The following is an 18,575-nucleotide window of genomic DNA, read 5'->3' as shown; positions in this document are numbered from 1 at the left end:
ATTCTCTCTGACATGAGGGACTATTCATCATTCATTCAAATTCATCTGTATTATGAGCTATTGCAGCTGATAATCAATACTATCGAACACATTTAATTATATGAAATAAATACAAATAAATGCTAGCCATATCTGACTATTACATAGGTCTATATGCGTATGCATTTCTTTAAACATTTTCTTTCTTTTTTCCAGATCATCCTAATCTGGTCGCAAGAAAGGGTTTATACATAATCGCTCAGAAAAAAAACACAACAAAAGTTTGCAAAACGTGCCAGAATTTTCTATCTTTAGGATTTTTATTCTGAAGGGTATACGCATTTTCTCAAATAATTACGGTAACACTTACGCATGCCCACTAGTCAACATCCGGAAGCGAGATTGTTGCGGAGAACGATAAGTGCCTAGAATGAGAAATCCTGAAAAAGCCGAATATATATCGTAGGTTTTGAGGTATTCTCAATTTCTTACAATATTACTGCATTTGGTTGATAACTGCTATCTCGGAGATCACGACCAGGCCTTTTAGACATCCCACGATACACAAAACGGACAACCACTTGAGCTTCAAGGGTCTTGAGATCTTGAGGATCCAACCAACGTCCGCCTGAACAGCTGTTGTCTAAGCTGTCCTCTTTATTCAGCGTTTGTTTGAGAATTTTTATTTAGCATTCATGAAATACTTCGAAATACCATAGAATACGATCTACGTGTACACTTAGTGGGCGTAGCGATCTTTCAAGCATGGTGTATGGATGTGTGTTTAACTTCGACTAGATTTGTTTATCGAACTAGCGATAATGTCCTCTTGTTAGCCTTTGAGTAACGGTGATTTTAGAACATCGTTAATGTAAACTTATTGTCATGGATTAGGCAAATACTACTTGCGCAGAGGCTCGTACTCGGCGACAGTTTCGACTGATAAGGTGTATTTATGATAAGTGGACGAATCGAGGACCAGATTTCGTGGCTACAATTAGCTCAACGACAACATAAGCTATTGTATTCATACACCGCATAATTTCATAAGTCACTAGACGCTTTGCAGAGAAGCACTTCTGTTCAAATCTGTCAGATATCACACCAGGAGAATGGCAGACTCTCTGAAGACCTTCCAGGTGCATCTCACAGCGGTCATGGACAGTTTAGTCCGTGCGTCGGTGTGTGAGATCACCAAACTCTTCCAGGACACCGTCAACGACTATTTAGTGGAAATATCTTTGAATAGAAAAGAGAATGAAGCCTTGAAACTCAGGCTGAGGCTGACCGAGAATAAGCTAAGGAATGAGCGCAAGTACGGTCTCAGTTGGGCGAGCCGCCGGGCTGGCCTTACGGCTTCGGATGATGGTGGGCGAAAGAAGCGTAAAGCGGACATGGCCAGTAAGCGCAAGTTTTGTTTTGCATATTAATGATTTTATTGTTGAAACTATTTAATCAATTCTTAAAGTACTTTAGGCTTTACTATAATGATTTCTTCAGAAATTGTGTTCCTACTGCATTGGAAATTGTAAGACAAGTCATGAAATTGCAGGAGAGCTTATTCAGTCTTTCTTTTTTTCCTCCCTCGCTCGTTCCTCCTGATCTCCTCACCACTCCTGCATTTTCTCCCCTCCCCCAGGAGGAAAGGCAGGGAAGGAGTGGAGTGGTAGAGCGTGGGAGGAGGGGGTTGGAGAAGCGAGGGAGGAGGGTAGGGACGTGTACCTCGTTCATCTGCCTGAAGGAGAAGAGGAGGAGAGGGAGGAGAGAAGACGTGCCTCTGGGGAGGGAAAGGAGCCAGCCAACATCAAAGAGGAGGTGAGGAGCCAATCAGGAGGCTAGAAACTAGAGTGTGAGGGAGGGAGGGAGAGAGAGGAGGAGGAGGAGAACCAAGTGAGAGGGGGAGATAGAACGGCTTAGATGCATCACTCCAAGCCCACATAAATCACATTTTTAACATCCAAATAGTTTTGATGTCAGTTATCAGTCAAATCTCACTCTGTTTGACTCCTTGTTTGTCTGTTTTAGTCTGCTGAGCGGGAGCCTGGTTACAGACCGGACTCTCTTAGGCTGATCCAAGAAGCTCTACAGATGGAGCCTAGCGAGCCAAAATCTACTGGCCCTCACAGCCATACAAATGGTGAGATATGATTACAGTAGGAACGAATGCTGAAAGAATGAGATGCCAAGTGACAAATGTCCAGAAGAAAGACACTGCACCTCAAACATGCATCCAAAGTCATTCTCGTCTGTCCAATCTCAGCTAAATCTGTTAGATGATGATTAAATTACCATTAGTTTTTCTGTGGCAACAGAATGTTACTGGTACTAATAAATATAATTTATAAGGCAAATGTGAATCACTGACATTATTGTGATCTGCTAAATGTAAAGTATCAGATGACCTCTAAGAATATGTTTTAATGTAGAACATGTCCTGTTCCCTACATAGTAGATCTGGACCCCGCCAGTGGCTCTGTTGGATTGGCTTCCGATAATCGCAGCCCCTCTGGCCTGTCCGGCGCCCAGGAAGACTGGAAAGGAGAACCGGCTTGTGCCGACGGAGCTGAGGAGGGTGGGGCCAGCGTGGACGAGCTAAGTGGCCTCGAGACGGCCTTACGGGCAGAGCGGGAGAGGGAGAAGGCTCGGTCGGGGCTCAACAGCCCAACTCAGTTAGACATGTCCGACACCAGGGGTGACATGGAGTACGTGATGAGCCCCAAGTACATCGGCCTGGATGGACTCTGCAGCTCCCAGCAGCAGCCCGCCTCCCCACACAGAGCAGCAGGCCCAGCCACCACAGGCTGGACCAAGAGAGCCCGAGAGGCAGTCAGCAGCTCACCGCCTCTCCTTGAGGAGGAAGAGGGAGAGGGACTACAACTCCCATCAGCCACCGGGAGCCTGGAAGAGGAGTCTGGTGGCGAGGGCGGGGACTTCCTGCATTTTTGCACGCATTGTGGTGGCGGCTTCAACTCCACTCAGGACCTGGAGGACCACGCGTGCCCCGTTGGCGCCGACGAGGAGCAGCCATTCCAGTGTGCCACCTGCGCCCGTGCCTTCAGCCAAGCGTGGGCCTTGAAGAACCACGAGTGCGTGCCCAACGGCGAGAGGCCCCACCGCTGCGAACTGTGCGGCAAGCGCTTCATGCACTCGCGCTCTCTGGAGCGGCACCAGCTGGTGCACACGGGCGAGAGGCCGCACCGGTGCCCGCAGTGCGGCCGCAGCTTCAGTCGCCTGGGCAACCTGGAGCGGCACCAGCGCATCCACACGGGCGAGCGGCCGTACGAGTGCGGCGCCTGCGGCAAGCGCTTCAGCCGCGTGGAGTACCTCAAGAGGCACCAGCACATCCACAGCAGCGACCGCGCCGAGGCCCAGGGCCTACAGTGCCAGCAGTGTGGCAAAACCTGCAGTGACGCTGAACAGCTCAAACAGCACCAGTGTTTCTACAACATATAATGCGGCGCAACGAACAGGCACAGACACAATCTGCTCGCAACAAAACAAAACAAAAACAAAACACAAAAAAAAATGTTGGACATAATGGCAGCCTAATGACCTCAGACATTTCAAAGACCATCTGTACTCGAAATGGGAATCACACACAGAAAAGGACACAGACTCAAACACTCACACGCAGTTCAAAGGCAACCAGTGCTGTCAAGTTCAGTTTATTAACCAATAATAGTTAAGGACCTGCATCACCTTAAGACCATTATAGCATACAGAAGTCAAGTGGTTACACGACTGCTGTTTCTTGTATGTAACATACAATTGCTTTAAATCTGTACACTCCATGTAGAAGTACATGCATCTGACATGCCATAGCATCTTCAACTTCTGTCGAGAGAGGCAAAAAAACTGAAACAGAGATTTTCCCCCTTTGAAATTATGAACTCATCGGTCTTGTACAAACCATTAGAATGTGTTGGACTTTAACTTGTGTTTTGTGTTCTACTCAAAAATACCCTAAGACCCTGTTTGAAAAAAAAAAAGGTTTTGAAAATTACTTTTCTTGTCAGAGGCTCTGCATTTTAAGCGTGCTTTCACAAGAAGTTACTGATAATGTTCATTCTTTTTCCTGGATGAAGGCCTTTTCTTGGTATAAATGGACGCTTTATTCATACCCTATCAATGTCATCTCTCTTTTATCTCTCTTCTAGTAGGCCACAGAGCCTTATGGAGTGACTACAACTTTCTCTTTTTGTACAAGTTTACATAATGTACTTTGTGTCAATAATAAATGAACACACATTAAAGAATGCTACTCTTTTGTGTGAAATTTCAACTCGTGTGACGTCAAGCTCAGTAAGTTGTCCAAAAGTTTTAAGAAATATGCTCTGTCTAATTATTTTCATATTCTATGAGTTCAGGCACTCTAGGTGATTAAAGTAAGTTAATAGGAAACACAAAGCTTGAGCTACATGTAATATTCAATTCAATGTTGCTTTATTAGCATGATTGTAGGTACAGTGTTGCCAAAGCACAAAAGAAAACATTGTAAACATTGACAACATTGAGGCACAGTTAACATTTAAATATACGTGTGTATAACAATTGATAATTGAACAATTATTAATTACTCTAAACTTGGCACCTATCTTATTATATAAACTATTATAGATATAGTCCCTGTAGCTTAATGACACATGCATTACAATATTGTAATGCCATCTCAGTTTGGTCAACAAGCCAACATCAAAGTCACTTGACGATGGAGTTATATGTAGCTACAGGGAGATAGGCTACAGTGCAACCCAAAAATATGTTTTTATATCTATTTCTTGCCATTGTATGCCTTATAATTGTATCATCTCTATCTAGCTCTCTTTTGTTTACAATCTACAGTCTGAAAAAGGTCAACGCAAATTCCACCGGAAGTTGTCGTGATCGTGATGTCAACAAGAAACTGTCGAGTTTTATGTAGCGATTCTCTTGGTACTCAAATACGTACGCAGGGCATTCACCAGCTAACAAACAGCACATCTGGCACAAACATGAACGAGGACCTTCGTATTTTTCAGACGCAGTTTGCATCTATAATGGAGATTCTTTTGAGTGCAGCCATGGCTGAAACAGCTAAACTCTACGAGTCCTGTGTTCTGGAGCTCCGTGCTGAGATGAGTCGGGTACAGGCAGAGAACAACACACTAAAATGTCGCATAATCCAAACACTGGAGGGTTCGGAAGGCAACCCAGTGCATAGTGAAGAATGGATCTCAGAAAACAGTTACAGTAAGATTCATGCTGTTACGCTGTAATAGCAGCAACATTCAGAGACCTTGTTACATTGTATCTATCTGCTAGCCTGATGACGGGTCTCAAAAAGCAGCATGCTTTCAAATGTTTTTGCTCAGTTTGAATGTTCTGAGACAGCTGGTCCAAGTGGGCTACTTAACTGGATCGATTTAACAAATGTGTTATTCCTCCCTTGCCTGTCATTTCACTTACCCGTTATTTTACTTACCTGCTTGTAGGACCACCAACGTCAAAGACAGAGTCTAGTCTCGCTGAAATCATCATCACACAGGAGCAGCTGGAGGGCAAAGAGGGAGCCCCTTTCATTAAAGAGGAGGTGAGGGGGGGGGAATTAAATTATATAATATCCCGACTGATGAACCTGCAAATACACATGATAGTTCACTAGCACCAGGTTAGTCAGTTGGCAGTTACTCACTGTTGAAGTGTAGTGGCCTATACACCTTTCCTGTATGTTACTGGACAATGATATCGTTTGTGATGAGAGACAAAATAATGTGTAACATTAGTTACATAATATGACCTTGCTTTGACTGGATCTAATGTGTAGCCTAACATTACATAATGTTTACCTGGAACTGAGAACTGCTAACCTCTGTTTGTAGGCTTCAGACTCCAAGGAACTCGATGGAATTTCCCGGACTCCACCTGAGGTACACATAGAGAGTGAGTATGTACACACACACATTCATAGATAAGTGCTAGCAACACCCATGGGTGTCCTGCACCCACCTCCAGGCCCTGGTTGCAAGTTCATGTTTGATCTGGGACTGTGTTGTTAATACAGCGCAGATTATGCTCACACGCATGCGTGCACGCACACACACACACACACACACACACACACACACACACACACACACACACCAATAAATTATAAATGCACCACCCTGTACATTGACAATTGACAAAAAAAGTCATTCCTACTTTGTGTTAAGTTCAGTCACAGGACACTATTCTCTCTGCTTCCCTCCATAGCTCAAACACAGTTAACAGCTAACCAAAATGGAGCGTGCAGACCTCCACCAAGTCCCACTGGCTCAGAGTGCAAGACGGAGATCAAAGTGGAATCGTCTCCTCAGCCTGTCACTATGGAAATGAGGATTGTGACGCTTGAGCAAAGCAGCGCTGGCGCTGCGCCTCTCCAAAAAGTCTCCCATAAAACACGCGTGTCACCAGACCCGTCTGACCGCGCTCACCCTCCATATCGGCAGCACAGTATCAGTCATGGGCGACCTCAGACTGCACGCATGGCCCCTCTCTCTCCCACTGGCAACACACTCACCATGGATATTTCAACGCGCCACTTTGGCCATCAGAGTGAGGAGCAGAGAAGTTATAACACAAGCTTGCCTCTACCCAACAGACCACCACTGCCTACCTTTAATGGAAGTGCTACTAGGACACTACAGAAGACAATGCCAGTGCGGCATCTTCCCCTGAGCGCTTTCCCGGGGGGCGGCCAACACCGCTGTGTGAACTGTGGCAAGACGTTCCACAGCCAGCAGGGTCTCTGCGGACACCAGCAGGTGCACCAGGGCGAGAGGAGACACCAGTGTTCTCAGTGCGGCAAAAGCTTCCTGTACCAATCCCGCCTGACACATCACCTGAAGAGTCACAGCGGCAAGGACGCCCACAGCTGCACCTTCTGCCACCGCAAGTTCATCTCCAAAGCGAACCTAAACCTCCACCTCGTCTCACACTCCAAGGAGCATCCTTTCGAGTGCAGTGTCTGTGGCTTGACTTTTGGGAACCGTGCTGTGTTGCACTCGCACCGGAAGACCCATTCTGGAGAACCGCGCTACACTTGCGCTCAGTGCGGTAAGAAGTTTCTGGACCTTGGGAATTTCTCCCGGCACAAGCGCATCCACACCGGCGAGAGGCCATACAGTTGTGAGGTGTGTGGAAAGTCCTTTATCCAGTCGGCTCACCTGAAGAAGCACATCCTCATACACAGATGAGGTTACATACTGTAACTCAGACTGACAAACTGAGGTTCACACTTCTAAGGTCATACACTTACAAGTTCTCACAAATACGGTACATACATAAACCGACATCAAAGATTGCAGCAATTTTCTAATTAACACTAATCATTTTGATTATCAAGTATACATTACAATTGATTCAGAACTGGTTCTATTTTGCATAACTTTTCTTTCTATATTGTTATTTGGAGTTGGGACACTTGTCATAATAAACTAAAGAGGAACTAACATTTTGTGGCATGTTGGTATAGTGACATTTAGTTACTCTAACATTTAGTTAGTTTCGTCACTCCTGAACTGGGAGCTTCCCAGTTTGAAGTGGGGGCTTTGGGAGAGCTCCAAGGAGAATGTTTTGATTCAACACAGTGAACTTTCGAAGTAGGGACTGGGAACCTCCCCACTTCCTAGTCACATGAACACACTGTAATATCTATTTATATCTGTCATATTAACAACACTTATGTTGAGTAATGTCATGAAAATAAGCTAAGTCCCTTAAACTGCAACTGCAATTTTAACTCTGGGCATGGCCCCAAAAGTGCACTTACTTACGGGGCAAACACACAAGTGGAAAAGTGGCTGAGATTCCTGATAAAGGTCTTTAGTGCTAATGATTACTGAGTTTAATGTTTCTGCCTGTGCAGCTGGCACGAGGTGGGACATCCACCAACATTAGGCCTACTATTACAGGATTATCATGACCATTTTCAAAAACAAACATTTCCACCCAGACTCATTTTTAACTTAGTCACAAAAGGTCAACTGTCATTCCAACAACTCCTGAGAAAGCGTCTTTGTTGCTCACTGAAAACAGAGCCTTTAACCTTTGCATGGAGGTGTGACCTGTAAAAACTTGAAGAGAGACTTTAGAGAGGTTATGTCCAGTCCACAGATGTAAGTGGGTCTATTTGACTTGAGTCTGTCAGTGTACTGACAGAGGTGTGACTTCGGAGGGTGTAAGGCACACTTTCATGAAGAATCCCATACTCGCCCAGGCATCACTGACCTGGTGAATTTAAGACTACCTGAGCGAAACAGTGTTTTCCATACAACATCCAGCACAGCATTATTCTTTTTTTCGTTTAGTGTTGAATATCCATTTCAAGTTATTTAATGCATTAATGTAAAGTTAATTAATGTATTAATTTAAAGTGTTCTTCAGCTAACTCAGCATTGGGTAGGTAACACTATCTGCGTTTTGATTATCTCATCTGATTTACATCAATATAGGCTAAATAAAGATGCTTGAAAACTCCCCAAAGGAGACATAGCCGCTGGGCTTTTCTGTTCTTCCGCGACATAACCAAGTCATAGCACCTGTCTGTCTCCCACGCTCGCTCGCTCCGTGGTCATGTTGACGCACGCCGCCCTCCTTCTGTCAGAGATAGTGCCACGAACTCCGCCCCAGAAGGCGGTCTGAAAGACATACTAGCAAGCCTGTGATAACTTTTTTCACTGTGGGTAAACACACTTCTCTTGACGAATATGGATACGGACTTGGAGGGCGCTGCGCTAGAGGAGCTCCACAAAGAGCTTACCTGTCCCGTATGCCTGGACTTGTTCCGCGAGCCGGTTATCCTAGAGTGCGGTCATCACTTTTGTCGTGCTTGTATAGGCAGGTGCTGGGAGGCAAAGTCTGAAGACGAATCGACTTGCCCCCAGTGTCGCAAGACATGCACCAAAACACTGAGACCGAACTCACTTCTTTGTAACGTCGTGGACAGTGTGCGCCGCGCAAGAGCAATGGACGACGCGCGGCCGAAAGACCCTCAGCCCGTACGGAGGAGTCCATCACCTGAGGCGTCCTCTGCCAGTTGCAGCTGTGAGGACTCCGAAACTAAAAGTGATCCGGACATGTGTGTTGAACACGAGGAGAAACTAAAGCTCTACTGTGAAGATGACCAGGTGGCAATCTGTCTTGTTTGCGGAATGTCCCGGGACCACAAGACTCATAACGTAATTCCCATCAACGAGGCTTTTGAAAATTACAAGGTAAGAGGTAGCTTAAATGTCCCGGCATAATTACTCCTGCATGATGCATCACTGAGCAATTTACGCACCTTAGGGAGCAAGACATAATACATACGGGCTGGGAACTTTGCTAACTTTTAACCATATGACTGGGCCCTAAACATATCCAAAATAGCCTACTCAGGTGAGAGACCTTTCCTGGGCGTGGCATGAAATACCTAAGAGGTGAACATACACCACAAATCACCTTCAGTGGAGAGCATAACAGATTATCTTCAAAAAAGTTTTCAAACAAAATTACACCACTGGAATAGTGGAACAGGAGGCTATACATCTAATGTTTCCACGGTGCCTGATGTGTCACTTTCAGGGGGTATGGCATGGTGGGTGCATGACACTGATTAGTTTCAAAAGATTTTCACCTCTATCACAAGGCCTGTGGATATTGGTTGTGTAATTTAAACCTTTGGTCGCAAACAAGAGGCTATCACATTAAATTGTTTTTCAAAACCACAATTGGATCTGAGCAGTCATCACGCAAATCTTGTTACGTTTTATTGGATAAAGTCAGTTACTCTGTTCATTGGACTGCTGCCCAGTATGTAGCCTACGCCAACCTGATAGTCTAGGTCATTGGCTCCCTTTCTGAAACAGTCTTGTGGCCCACTGAAGCATCTTAAGTATTACTCTTTTGGTTGAAATTCCAGTAATAGAGAATGATTTACTAGTTTGTTGATACAGGCTCTCAGATGATGACTTGTCTTCTGTCTGTCTTAATATGTCAGGAAAAACTGTGTCTTGCGCTTGAACGAGTCGGGGAACAGAGGAAGGACGCAGCTGCCTATCAATTCCAGACAAATGACCGCATCTTGCTCCTCAAGGTAGGTCCGCAGAACTGTCTTCAGGGAGTGTTTTTGGGAACCAGAATGTCTGGTTGTTGGATAAGTGTGACATTCTCTGAGCTTATTTTAACCTTAATGACAGTCCCACACTGCTCGTCATGTTGCAATGGCAAATGCCTCACTCTATTTTACAGCTGACTTGAAGTAAGCAAAACCTCACCCTATATTTTCAAACAAAATACATAGACCATATTGTCAACGTCTGATGACACTTTTGTGAGTCAGGCCTCATAAACAAACATTTCAAATGCTTTTACAGTTATGATAATGAATTACTCTTCTTCTGCCCAGGAACGAGCTGGGGAACTCGATCACCAGATCAGCACTGAGTACCAGGAACTTCGTGACTTCCTGTCACGACAGGAAGAGGAAATGAAAGCACGACTCAGACAAGCCAAAGAGCAGAAACTGGGGCAACTGAATGACTTGCTCACCCAAACCACTGAGCAAATGAGTGAACTGGAGCTTGCTGCCAAAACAATACACACCAAACTCAACGAGGAAGACAACCCCAAATTGCTTACAGTAAGGCAAACAGAACAAATAGAGATAAAGTTAGAGACATAACATGAATAGAGGGTAGTGCATTTAGGCGATAAAAGTTAGACATTAGTTCAAAGTGAAACACAAAGATTGACCTTTGACCTATGTTTTTCTTCTTTTCAGGGAGTTAAATGTTTCATTGAGAGGTGAGTACAGACATGCTTTATCTGAACTTGCCTGCCTGAGTAGCTGCATTGCTGCACAGCAAGGAAGTGACACCAACATGTGCCCACATGCTCCCACATACTGCACATAGGCCAGCTACTCACCACATATTATTGCAGTGACTGACCATGTTAAAGTTGCTTACTCGGGATTCTGTTGTTCCTTGTGATGAGTGCGGAGTGTGTGTTTGACAAGCCTCAGAGTGTGTGTGTGGAGCTGCAAGAGGGGGAATTTGTAGGTCCACTGCAGTACCGAGCCTGGAAGAAACTGAACTCAGTCTTGAAGCCAGGTAAACACAGACACGCATATTTACACACATACACACACACTCTCTCTCTCTCTCTCACACACACACACACACACACATGCATTCTCTCTCACAATCTGTCTCTCTCTCTCTCTTACACACACACACACACAGTCAGAGGTCAGTGAGAGAGACACACACAGTCTCTGACACATACGTGCTAAAGTCAGTGTCAGACTGGCATTCTCCTTAACAAATCATAGCTGGAATAGTGTGCAGTGTAGTACAGAATTTCTGTATTAGACCCTGAAATAGTCTGTAGTATATATATATATATAGGCCTACAGTATACGCATTATTACACATGATTGTTTCAATATGCACATTACTGCAAATTATAATAACAATTTATCAGCACATGTGTCATTTTTAGTACCTCACTTTTTAGAGTGTACAAACTCTACACAAGCATACATGAACTCATGCCACTCTCAGAACATTGATAAATCACATATTTGTAAAGCAATCTAATTTAATTTATGGGTATATATTTTGATATAATCTCCCCCCCTCTCCCTTTTCTCCTCAGCGGTACATACAGTGGTGTTGGACCCCTCCACCGCCTACCCCCGTCTCCACGTCTCTCCGTGTGGGCGGAGTGTGAGAGTGGGGGACATCCAGTCAGGTCTGCCCAACAACCCTGAGCGCTTCACCCTCTACAACATCGTGCTGGGCACGGAGCCCTTCACCGAGGGGCGCCACTACTGGGAGGTGGAGGTGGGGGCCAAGACAGCCTGGGGCCTGGGCGTGGCCGCAGCCTCGGTCAACCGCAAGGAGGAGATCAGCTTGTGCCCGGAGGACGGCTTCTGGACGCTGGTGCTGAGCAACGGCAGCGAGTACGAGGCGTGCACCACCGCCGAGGATTGCCCACTGAACCTCAGTCGCCACCCCGACTGCATTGGCATCTACCTGGACTACGACCGTGGCCTGGTGGCCTTCTATGATGCGGGAGATATGAGTCACCTGTTCACGTTCAGTGACGCGCATTTCACTGAGCCGGTCTACCCCTACTTCAACCCCTGGCCCATCATCAACGGACGCAACTGGGAACCTCTCACCATACGCACACCCCTGTTCTAGTGCCATGTTGAATAGAACCTCTCACCATACGCACACCCCTGTTCTAGTGCCATGTTGAATAGAACCTCTCACCATACGCACACCTCTGTTCTATTGGGCTGCTGAGTAGAACCTCTCACCACACACACACACCTCTGTTCTAGTGGGCTGTCGCCAAGGTAGCTGAGTAGTTAAACCATGGCAACCTGAGGAACATAGAGTATATCCAACATATACAGTAACTGAATGTACTGGTGTAACTCAAAATGACTCTACGTGTAAGCTGGATAGCCAATATGGTGTAGTATGTGGCCACAGCGACGAGAGGTGATTTTCTCGTGATGAAAAATGGTCTCAACTGTAGATCAGGTAGTCACCACTTGTCCACCACGTGTTCTTGCAGCTGTCGTTGATGCAGACACTGATATATGAAGATATAACATGCACAATACTAACACATTTGACTCTTTTTTTAGTGTGTTTGTGACTGAGGTGAAATAAGCTGTTGGGTTTGAAATATATACCTATACAATTATATAGTTATAGTTAGTTGTAACTAATATTTGTCATCTGCAGATCCAGATTAGTGTTAGGTGCTGGGAGATGATGCTGGGAGAGGCAGATAAGAATTATAAACATAAGTTTGATCTTCTCTTCCACTGCCTACCACTGCTCCACAACACCCAATGAACTTGAAGTCAGTGTTTATTTCAGAAATGTATCTGATCATTGTAAAGCTCCTTAGACGGCGCCCAGAGCAGACAAACTGTCGGGGAGACAGGATTTGCAGGTAGATTAGATACCTGTTTGTTGGATTAACACTTGAGCAAGAATTTTGTGAAACGTTTCTTGTTGTTGTTGTTTTTTTAAAAGATAAGACAACCTCTTATGGCATACTCCTCTGTGGACATTTATGTTGAAGATGGTCATATGTGTTGGGAGGCACAGGACACCCCCTGCATGCCACATTGATGATGCCATTTTCGTCATGTGCCTCATGCGCAGGACTCAGACGCGGGATTATATTTGAGCCCTGAGGTGGCTTGAACAGCCTTTAGAAACTCTGCCCTGTGTGGTCCACTAGATGGTGCCAAATATGTGGACTGTGTTGCTCGGGATTTAACATCTTTAAAACGGGATTCCATCCCAGAAGTACCAGATATAAAATCAGAATAAACGTTTGCAAAGATCAAGTGATGCAGCAATGTTTTCCCGAATTTAAGTGACTATCGTCTCTAAAACTGTTTGATGATGCCGACTCCCCTAATCTGCCTTCCCATGATATTGTGTTCCTCTACCTCACTTGTTCCATTCCTTGGTATTCTTTCCTCGCGTCATCAAACTCACCAAACAAACTCAGGGCATTATGTTCCTTCCTATCACCCTGTCTTTATTTCCCCCCTTTCCGTCTCATCTCTCCATCTCTCCATCTCTCCCTTCCCCTCCTCGCCCTAATCTGTGTGTTGTGTGGGATTAGAAAGTAAATTGTTTTGAATATTAACTTCTAATCCTTGGGAGACAGGCTGCCGTAGTGTCTAGCTAAACACTTCCATCTCACGCAGGGCAAGATGAGGATACCCACTCAGCGCTGTCTGTTACAGATGTGGGTACCATCTCTACCCCCCCCCCCCCCCCCCCACACACACACACACACAGATGGTAAAGCATAAGGCAACGCTGGTATGCACGCAATACACACACAAGCACACACACACAGACGTTAAAACATACGGCACCCCTGCTATGCACACAGTCACACAACACATGCACACATGTGCAGCTTCATATGAACACATTTACCTTTTTAAATCCAGAATAAATGGTTCCTCAAGTGACGCATGATCGCCCACAGAGGATCGTTAATTATCAATGACCACCGTCTACTTTACGCACTCCAATTTCTTTCTTATAGTGTCAAAGACTCACCCAGTCTCCCCTCCCCTTCTCGTGCGCTCTCTCTCTCTCTCTCATTCTCCCTCTCTCTTTCAGGAGGTAATAAGATATCATTGTGAGGTGAACGACATGTAGTAACACAAGACCTTAGTCTTACATTACTGTTTTATCACCCGTCAACTCCAGCATCTCTCTCTTTCTCTCTCTCTCTCTCTCATTCTTCATCTGTCATTGTCATTTAATTCAGTCATGCATTTTCTGACATGACTTAATTGAGGTGTTGAGCATCTGAGCCTTAATTACATCTTTATATAACATGTATCCAAAAATTTCAATGAGAGTACAAAGAGGCTTAAAGTCTTGAAGAGTGAAGTCCAGGGAACCACATTGACTGAGGTTTCACTCGATCAAACAATATGGTGTTACAGTTATTGTATCAGGCGCTTTTGTCTAATGTGAACTATAGACCATTAGCAATAACAATAGACCACTTCCCTGTTTCTTTGTTTCTATCATTCTCTTTCAGACTTCTCCTTTGTCCCTCTCTCTTTCTGTCTGTTTCCCTCTGATTCTCTCTTTCTCTTTCACTCTCCTAGTCTGACTCTCTTTCACCCTCCCTGTCCTTTAACCTGCGGGTCAGTCTGCCCTCTTTAAATACCCTCCTGTGTCTCTTATCTCTGCCTGTTTTTTTTCCAGAGTCAGATCTCTTTCTTTGCCTCTGAACTACAGCCTCCACATGTTAATATTTGATGAGTAGGAAGACGTTTTTGTCATTTGGCTGACATTCTTCCATTCTAATGAACCATTTAAGCACATATCATAGGCCAATCAAAGGCTAACATCATCAGTGCACGACCAAGACACGCTAGGCTATGAAAAAAACTACAAAATGATAGCGTGTTCTAATATTGGTTAATCAGAGTAACCTTTGGCTTGCTATCATAAATGGCCATCTGTCTTAGTGATGCAGTGTACCTCTGACATGTACTTAATCTCGGGATATTTATGTTTGCTTGTCATATAAATACAGCAATAATGGAGGTAATGTGTTTTTTTATGATATATAAATAAACACAGACCTAATATGACAGGACAAAGTAAACTATGAGCTCCTGTTTTCCATGAATATAGGATTATTACAGTGCACGAGGGCAAATGCAGTGTTCTTGAACTGCTCAGTTTTTACAGTCAGTACAAGGACAAAATTAGTGTTCTTGAAATGCTCGTTATCAAACAAAATCACAGTGAAATTGAATTGAGCTGGAATTAGCAAAACTGGCAAATGCCAAAGGAGAAATGGGATTATGTAATCATACATTTTCCAAAAAAAACCCCACCCCCATTTAGTTCCAATCAGTTGCCCAGAATCACATTGTAACTACTATATCAAAGCTGTTAATCATATGACTGCTGTTGTTTCATGCTCCCTGAGTCTAACATTTGACATTGACTCCTCTGTCAGAGGATTGCCAGGGTAAAGTGACCGGGCAGTTCACCTCATGTGAACCCATAGACTGATGGCCATGAAAAAACTTGACATTTATTTCATATTTCCCTCCAGTAATAAAATATAAATGTATCCTGCAGCTTCATAACCTTCTTAAATGGAAGTGTCCTAATGTCAGTTTGAACTGCTGCCTGTCCATTCCAAGGTACCCCCTACAATTTGAACACAGCTGAAATCACAGATTAGTGAAGGGAGGGGGGGGGGGGGGGGGGTGGCGTTTTTGGAGAGGTGATGCCAGGACTGAGAAAGAGATTTACTGTGGTATGGGGATAATGAAATAAGCTTAGAAATGACTTGTGTGTGACACTCAGAATAACCCGATGGATATTATCAGCAGCATTATTAAAGCAGTTTTTTGGACTACTGGATTGAGCCTCATTGATAGCATGCCAAGTGAGGATGTGATATGTTAATACCAACTGACATTTAAAATCTGAGGAGCAGATGTCTGGGTGTGCATTTGTATGAACTTGTGAGTTTGACTGTGTGTTTGTGTATGTGCGTGTGTGTGTGCGTGTGTGTGTGCGTGTGTGTGTGTGTGTGTGTGTGTGTGTGTGTGTGTGTGTGTGTGTGTGTGTGTGTGTGTGTGTGTGTCTTATCTTATGAGACATTTGTCCCCACACACATGGCCACGAAGACGTGTTTCAATCTGTAGCCATGTACTGTATTTTTGTATCAGACAGTCATTCTAGAAAAGCTGTGTTGGCATTGCCACGCATAATTAGTAGCATACCTGTCCTTTGCATAAATCAACCTCCCTACGTTCTGACCACAACTCCAGAGGACAGGAACAGAGACGGGGAGAGGGACGTATAGAGTGTCACCTGTGGGACGAGGGAGATAGGGAGAGGAACCCTATACCTCAGCTGCTGATTCGTCTACAGGATAAAACGCTCACGCATACATACACACACCTGGGTTGCACTGGCAAGACGGGAGAGCGAGCGGCCAAAACAAGCGGGCAGTTTACACAAACAGAAACCAGAGAGAAAGATAACAGAGTCGGCAGGTAAACGGGAAACGACATCAAGGAGAGGAACAGGAGAAATGGGGAGAGAGTTTAGGATGATGGGAAGGATATCAAAGCAGAATCAAAGAAAGTCTTCAGATTTTTGAGATTCAACGTCTGATTTTTGGGACCTTCAGTGATTCATAATTCAACCAGGTTTAACTTTCTCTAAAAGAGTTAGAAAAAAACTAGAGTTTAAGAGAGAAGGATAACAGATTTCAGCGGAGGGTAGAAAAGTTTGACAGCAGGGCAAAAGAAGGGAGGGGGGTGGAGTGAGGTTAGCTTAGACAGCAAGAGAGAGAGAGAGAGGGAGAGAGCGTGCGAGAGAGCGTGGCAGGATGTTCATGCTCATTCGCGAGGGGAACGCCGGTGGAGGAGGCAGCGCATCAGGGATCAGTGCGCCGCAGGAGAAATCCGCTAAACAGGTGGGAGGGTCTGTGTGTGTGTGTGTGTGTGTGCATGTTTGTGTTTGTGTTTGTCAAGAGCATGTCATGAGCTCAGCTACAGACTGGACAATCACTGCATGGATCTAAACAGGTGGGTATTTTTCTCAAAATAGTTTTGGAGGACTCTCTATTTGTGTGCGTGTGCGTGTTTGTGTGTGTGTGTGTGTGTGTGTGTGTGTGTGTGTGTGTGTGTGTGTGTGTGTGTGTGTGTGTGTGTGTGTGTGTGTGTGCGTGCTTGCCTGTGTGTACAGTTTCCTCTGAATAATCTCTGAATATGGATGTGAGATTTTTGCATGTGGCAAGTCATAGAAGGACCTCATGGAAGGTAACCTGTTGGAATGAATATGAACAGCTATTGGTCTGTGTGTGTAAGCATGTGTGAGAGAGACGGGAGTAAATATATTTAACAGGTAGTTCATGATTAAGGTATAATTTTCTGTAACAATGTATACTGTTTATTCTTTCAGGTTTCTAAATGAGTTTCTGAGGTGTCTGTTGCATTAATCATAGTTATTGTATATGTGCCTAAATTCAAATCAGATCAGAGTAGATCACACATTTGCTAAAAACTTGCAGCATGAAAGTGCCGAGGTAGGATATCAACTTAAACATCAACTTCTATCATGAGCATTGCACAATCTGATGTCTTGTCATAGAATAACTTACCTGAATACATTTCTCTAAACTGTTTCAAGGTGTACTTCACATAATAACACATAAACTATCGGTTATGGTTAAGTGATAGATGCTTTATCAAAAGTGATGTACAGCATTTAACATTAATCATGAAAATTAATCATGTATTACTTGGATGTCAACAGCAGTGACCAGGAGTGATCAATCCTTATCACACCAGCCATATTCATACCTAAAATTGAGGCTAGGATTTAGCCTATCAAATCTGATGTTTACAAGAATGTGCTTTGTTTTGTCTTGTTATGTCATCTTGACAAGATTAACTGTCTGTCTCTCCTCGCATCTGAGATGATCCAATCATTTATGTGATAGAGCATCTTGAGAGGGCCCATGTTGTGATTATAGAGCAAGCCTATCTACAGCCATAGCTCATAGCCACAGTGGATGTGAAGCCACCTGACAATGTCCCAAGGTATTTCAGTTAGACGGGAGCAGTTATCATCAAATAAACACATTTTATATAAATATTTGTCTATATTTTATATAAATGATTAAAACACTCAAACACTTGTTTGTAACTACAAAAAGGTTTAAATACTCAAAACATCTGGAGACAGGTATTTTAATTGTAATTATTCAGTTTTAGATCTTTTTTTTCCGTTGAGAACTCTGTTGAGAACCAAGCCGTCCTCTCTCTCTCTCTCTCTCTCTTTCACTCTCTCTTATACTCTCTCTCTCTCACTTTCTCTCGCTCCCTCTCATAGGTTCAGGCAGCCATCAAGAGAAAGGTTGAGAAACAGAGAAGGCGGGAGAGTGAGAGCACATCAGCCATTGAGGCGTTCGTGAGTGGTGCCAGGACGCCACGAGAGAGAAGACTGAGCAAGTTGTTCCCCGTTGAGAGAGTGAGGGACGAAGAC

The 18,575-nt window shown here is 44.3% G+C and overlaps 4 protein-coding genes across 6 annotated transcripts in view; all 4 read left to right on the top strand.

Moving 5' to 3' along the window:
* The first annotated feature begins 375 nt into the window (after positions 1-375).
* Positions 376-4,254, top strand: si:dkeyp-121d2.7 (zinc finger protein with KRAB and SCAN domains 8). 2 transcript variants are annotated; one of them, XM_062524988.1, is made up of 4 exons: positions 376-1,380; positions 1,619-1,794; positions 2,005-2,116; positions 2,432-4,254. In XM_062524988.1, the coding sequence occupies exons 1-4, from the start codon at positions 1,092-1,094 to the stop codon at positions 3,430-3,432; spliced, it is 1,578 nt and encodes a 525-aa protein (XP_062380972.1). In that variant the 5' UTR covers positions 376-1,091; the 3' UTR covers positions 3,433-4,254. The 2 variants fall into 2 exon arrangements, with proteins under 2 accessions (XP_062380972.1, XP_062380971.1); XM_062524987.1 differs by having other exon boundaries at positions 2,429-4,254.
* Positions 4,255-4,878: 624 nt separating this feature from the next.
* On the top strand, positions 4,879-7,438 carry LOC134068814 (zinc finger protein 26-like). The gene is made up of 4 exons (XM_062524589.1): positions 4,879-5,208; positions 5,451-5,548; positions 5,838-5,898; positions 6,211-7,438. The coding sequence occupies exons 1-4, from the start codon at positions 4,971-4,973 to the stop codon at positions 7,191-7,193; spliced, it is 1,380 nt and encodes a 459-aa protein (XP_062380573.1). The 5' UTR covers positions 4,879-4,970; the 3' UTR covers positions 7,194-7,438.
* Positions 7,439-8,572: 1,134 nt separating this feature from the next.
* Positions 8,573-13,759, top strand: LOC134069180 (zinc-binding protein A33-like). 2 transcript variants are annotated; one of them, XM_062525067.1, is made up of 7 exons: positions 8,573-9,212; positions 9,977-10,072; positions 10,385-10,618; positions 10,760-10,782; positions 10,975-11,090; positions 11,638-12,206; positions 12,254-13,759. In XM_062525067.1, exons 1-6 carry the CDS (start codon positions 8,706-8,708, stop codon positions 12,186-12,188), a joined length of 1,527 nt encoding a protein of 508 aa, XP_062381051.1. In that variant the 5' UTR covers positions 8,573-8,705; the 3' UTR covers positions 12,189-12,206; positions 12,254-13,759. The 2 variants fall into 2 exon arrangements, with proteins under 2 accessions (XP_062381051.1, XP_062381050.1); XM_062525066.1 differs by having other exon boundaries at positions 8,576-9,212; positions 11,638-13,758.
* Positions 13,760-16,914: 3,155 nt separating this feature from the next.
* The window catches only part of LOC134068613 (calcium-binding protein 2-like), an 8,821-nt gene continuing 7,160 nt past the window's right edge, over positions 16,915-18,575 (top strand). The window contains exons 1-2 of the mRNA XM_062524299.1: positions 16,915-17,001; positions 18,423-18,575. The exon at positions 18,423-18,575 is cut by the window's right edge and continues 156 nt beyond it. Of these exons, the coding sequence (XP_062380283.1) occupies positions 16,915-17,001; positions 18,423-18,575 (240 nt within the window). The remainder of the gene's footprint in view (positions 17,002-18,422) is intronic.

The sequence above is a fragment of the Sardina pilchardus genome, chromosome 21, assembly GCF_963854185.1.
Source record: "Sardina pilchardus chromosome 21, fSarPil1.1, whole genome shotgun sequence".
NCBI lineage: Eukaryota > Metazoa > Chordata > Actinopteri > Clupeiformes > Clupeidae > Sardina > Sardina pilchardus.
Note: the sequence above shows the minus strand (reverse complement) of the source record. Positions and strands in the feature narration are given on the sequence as shown.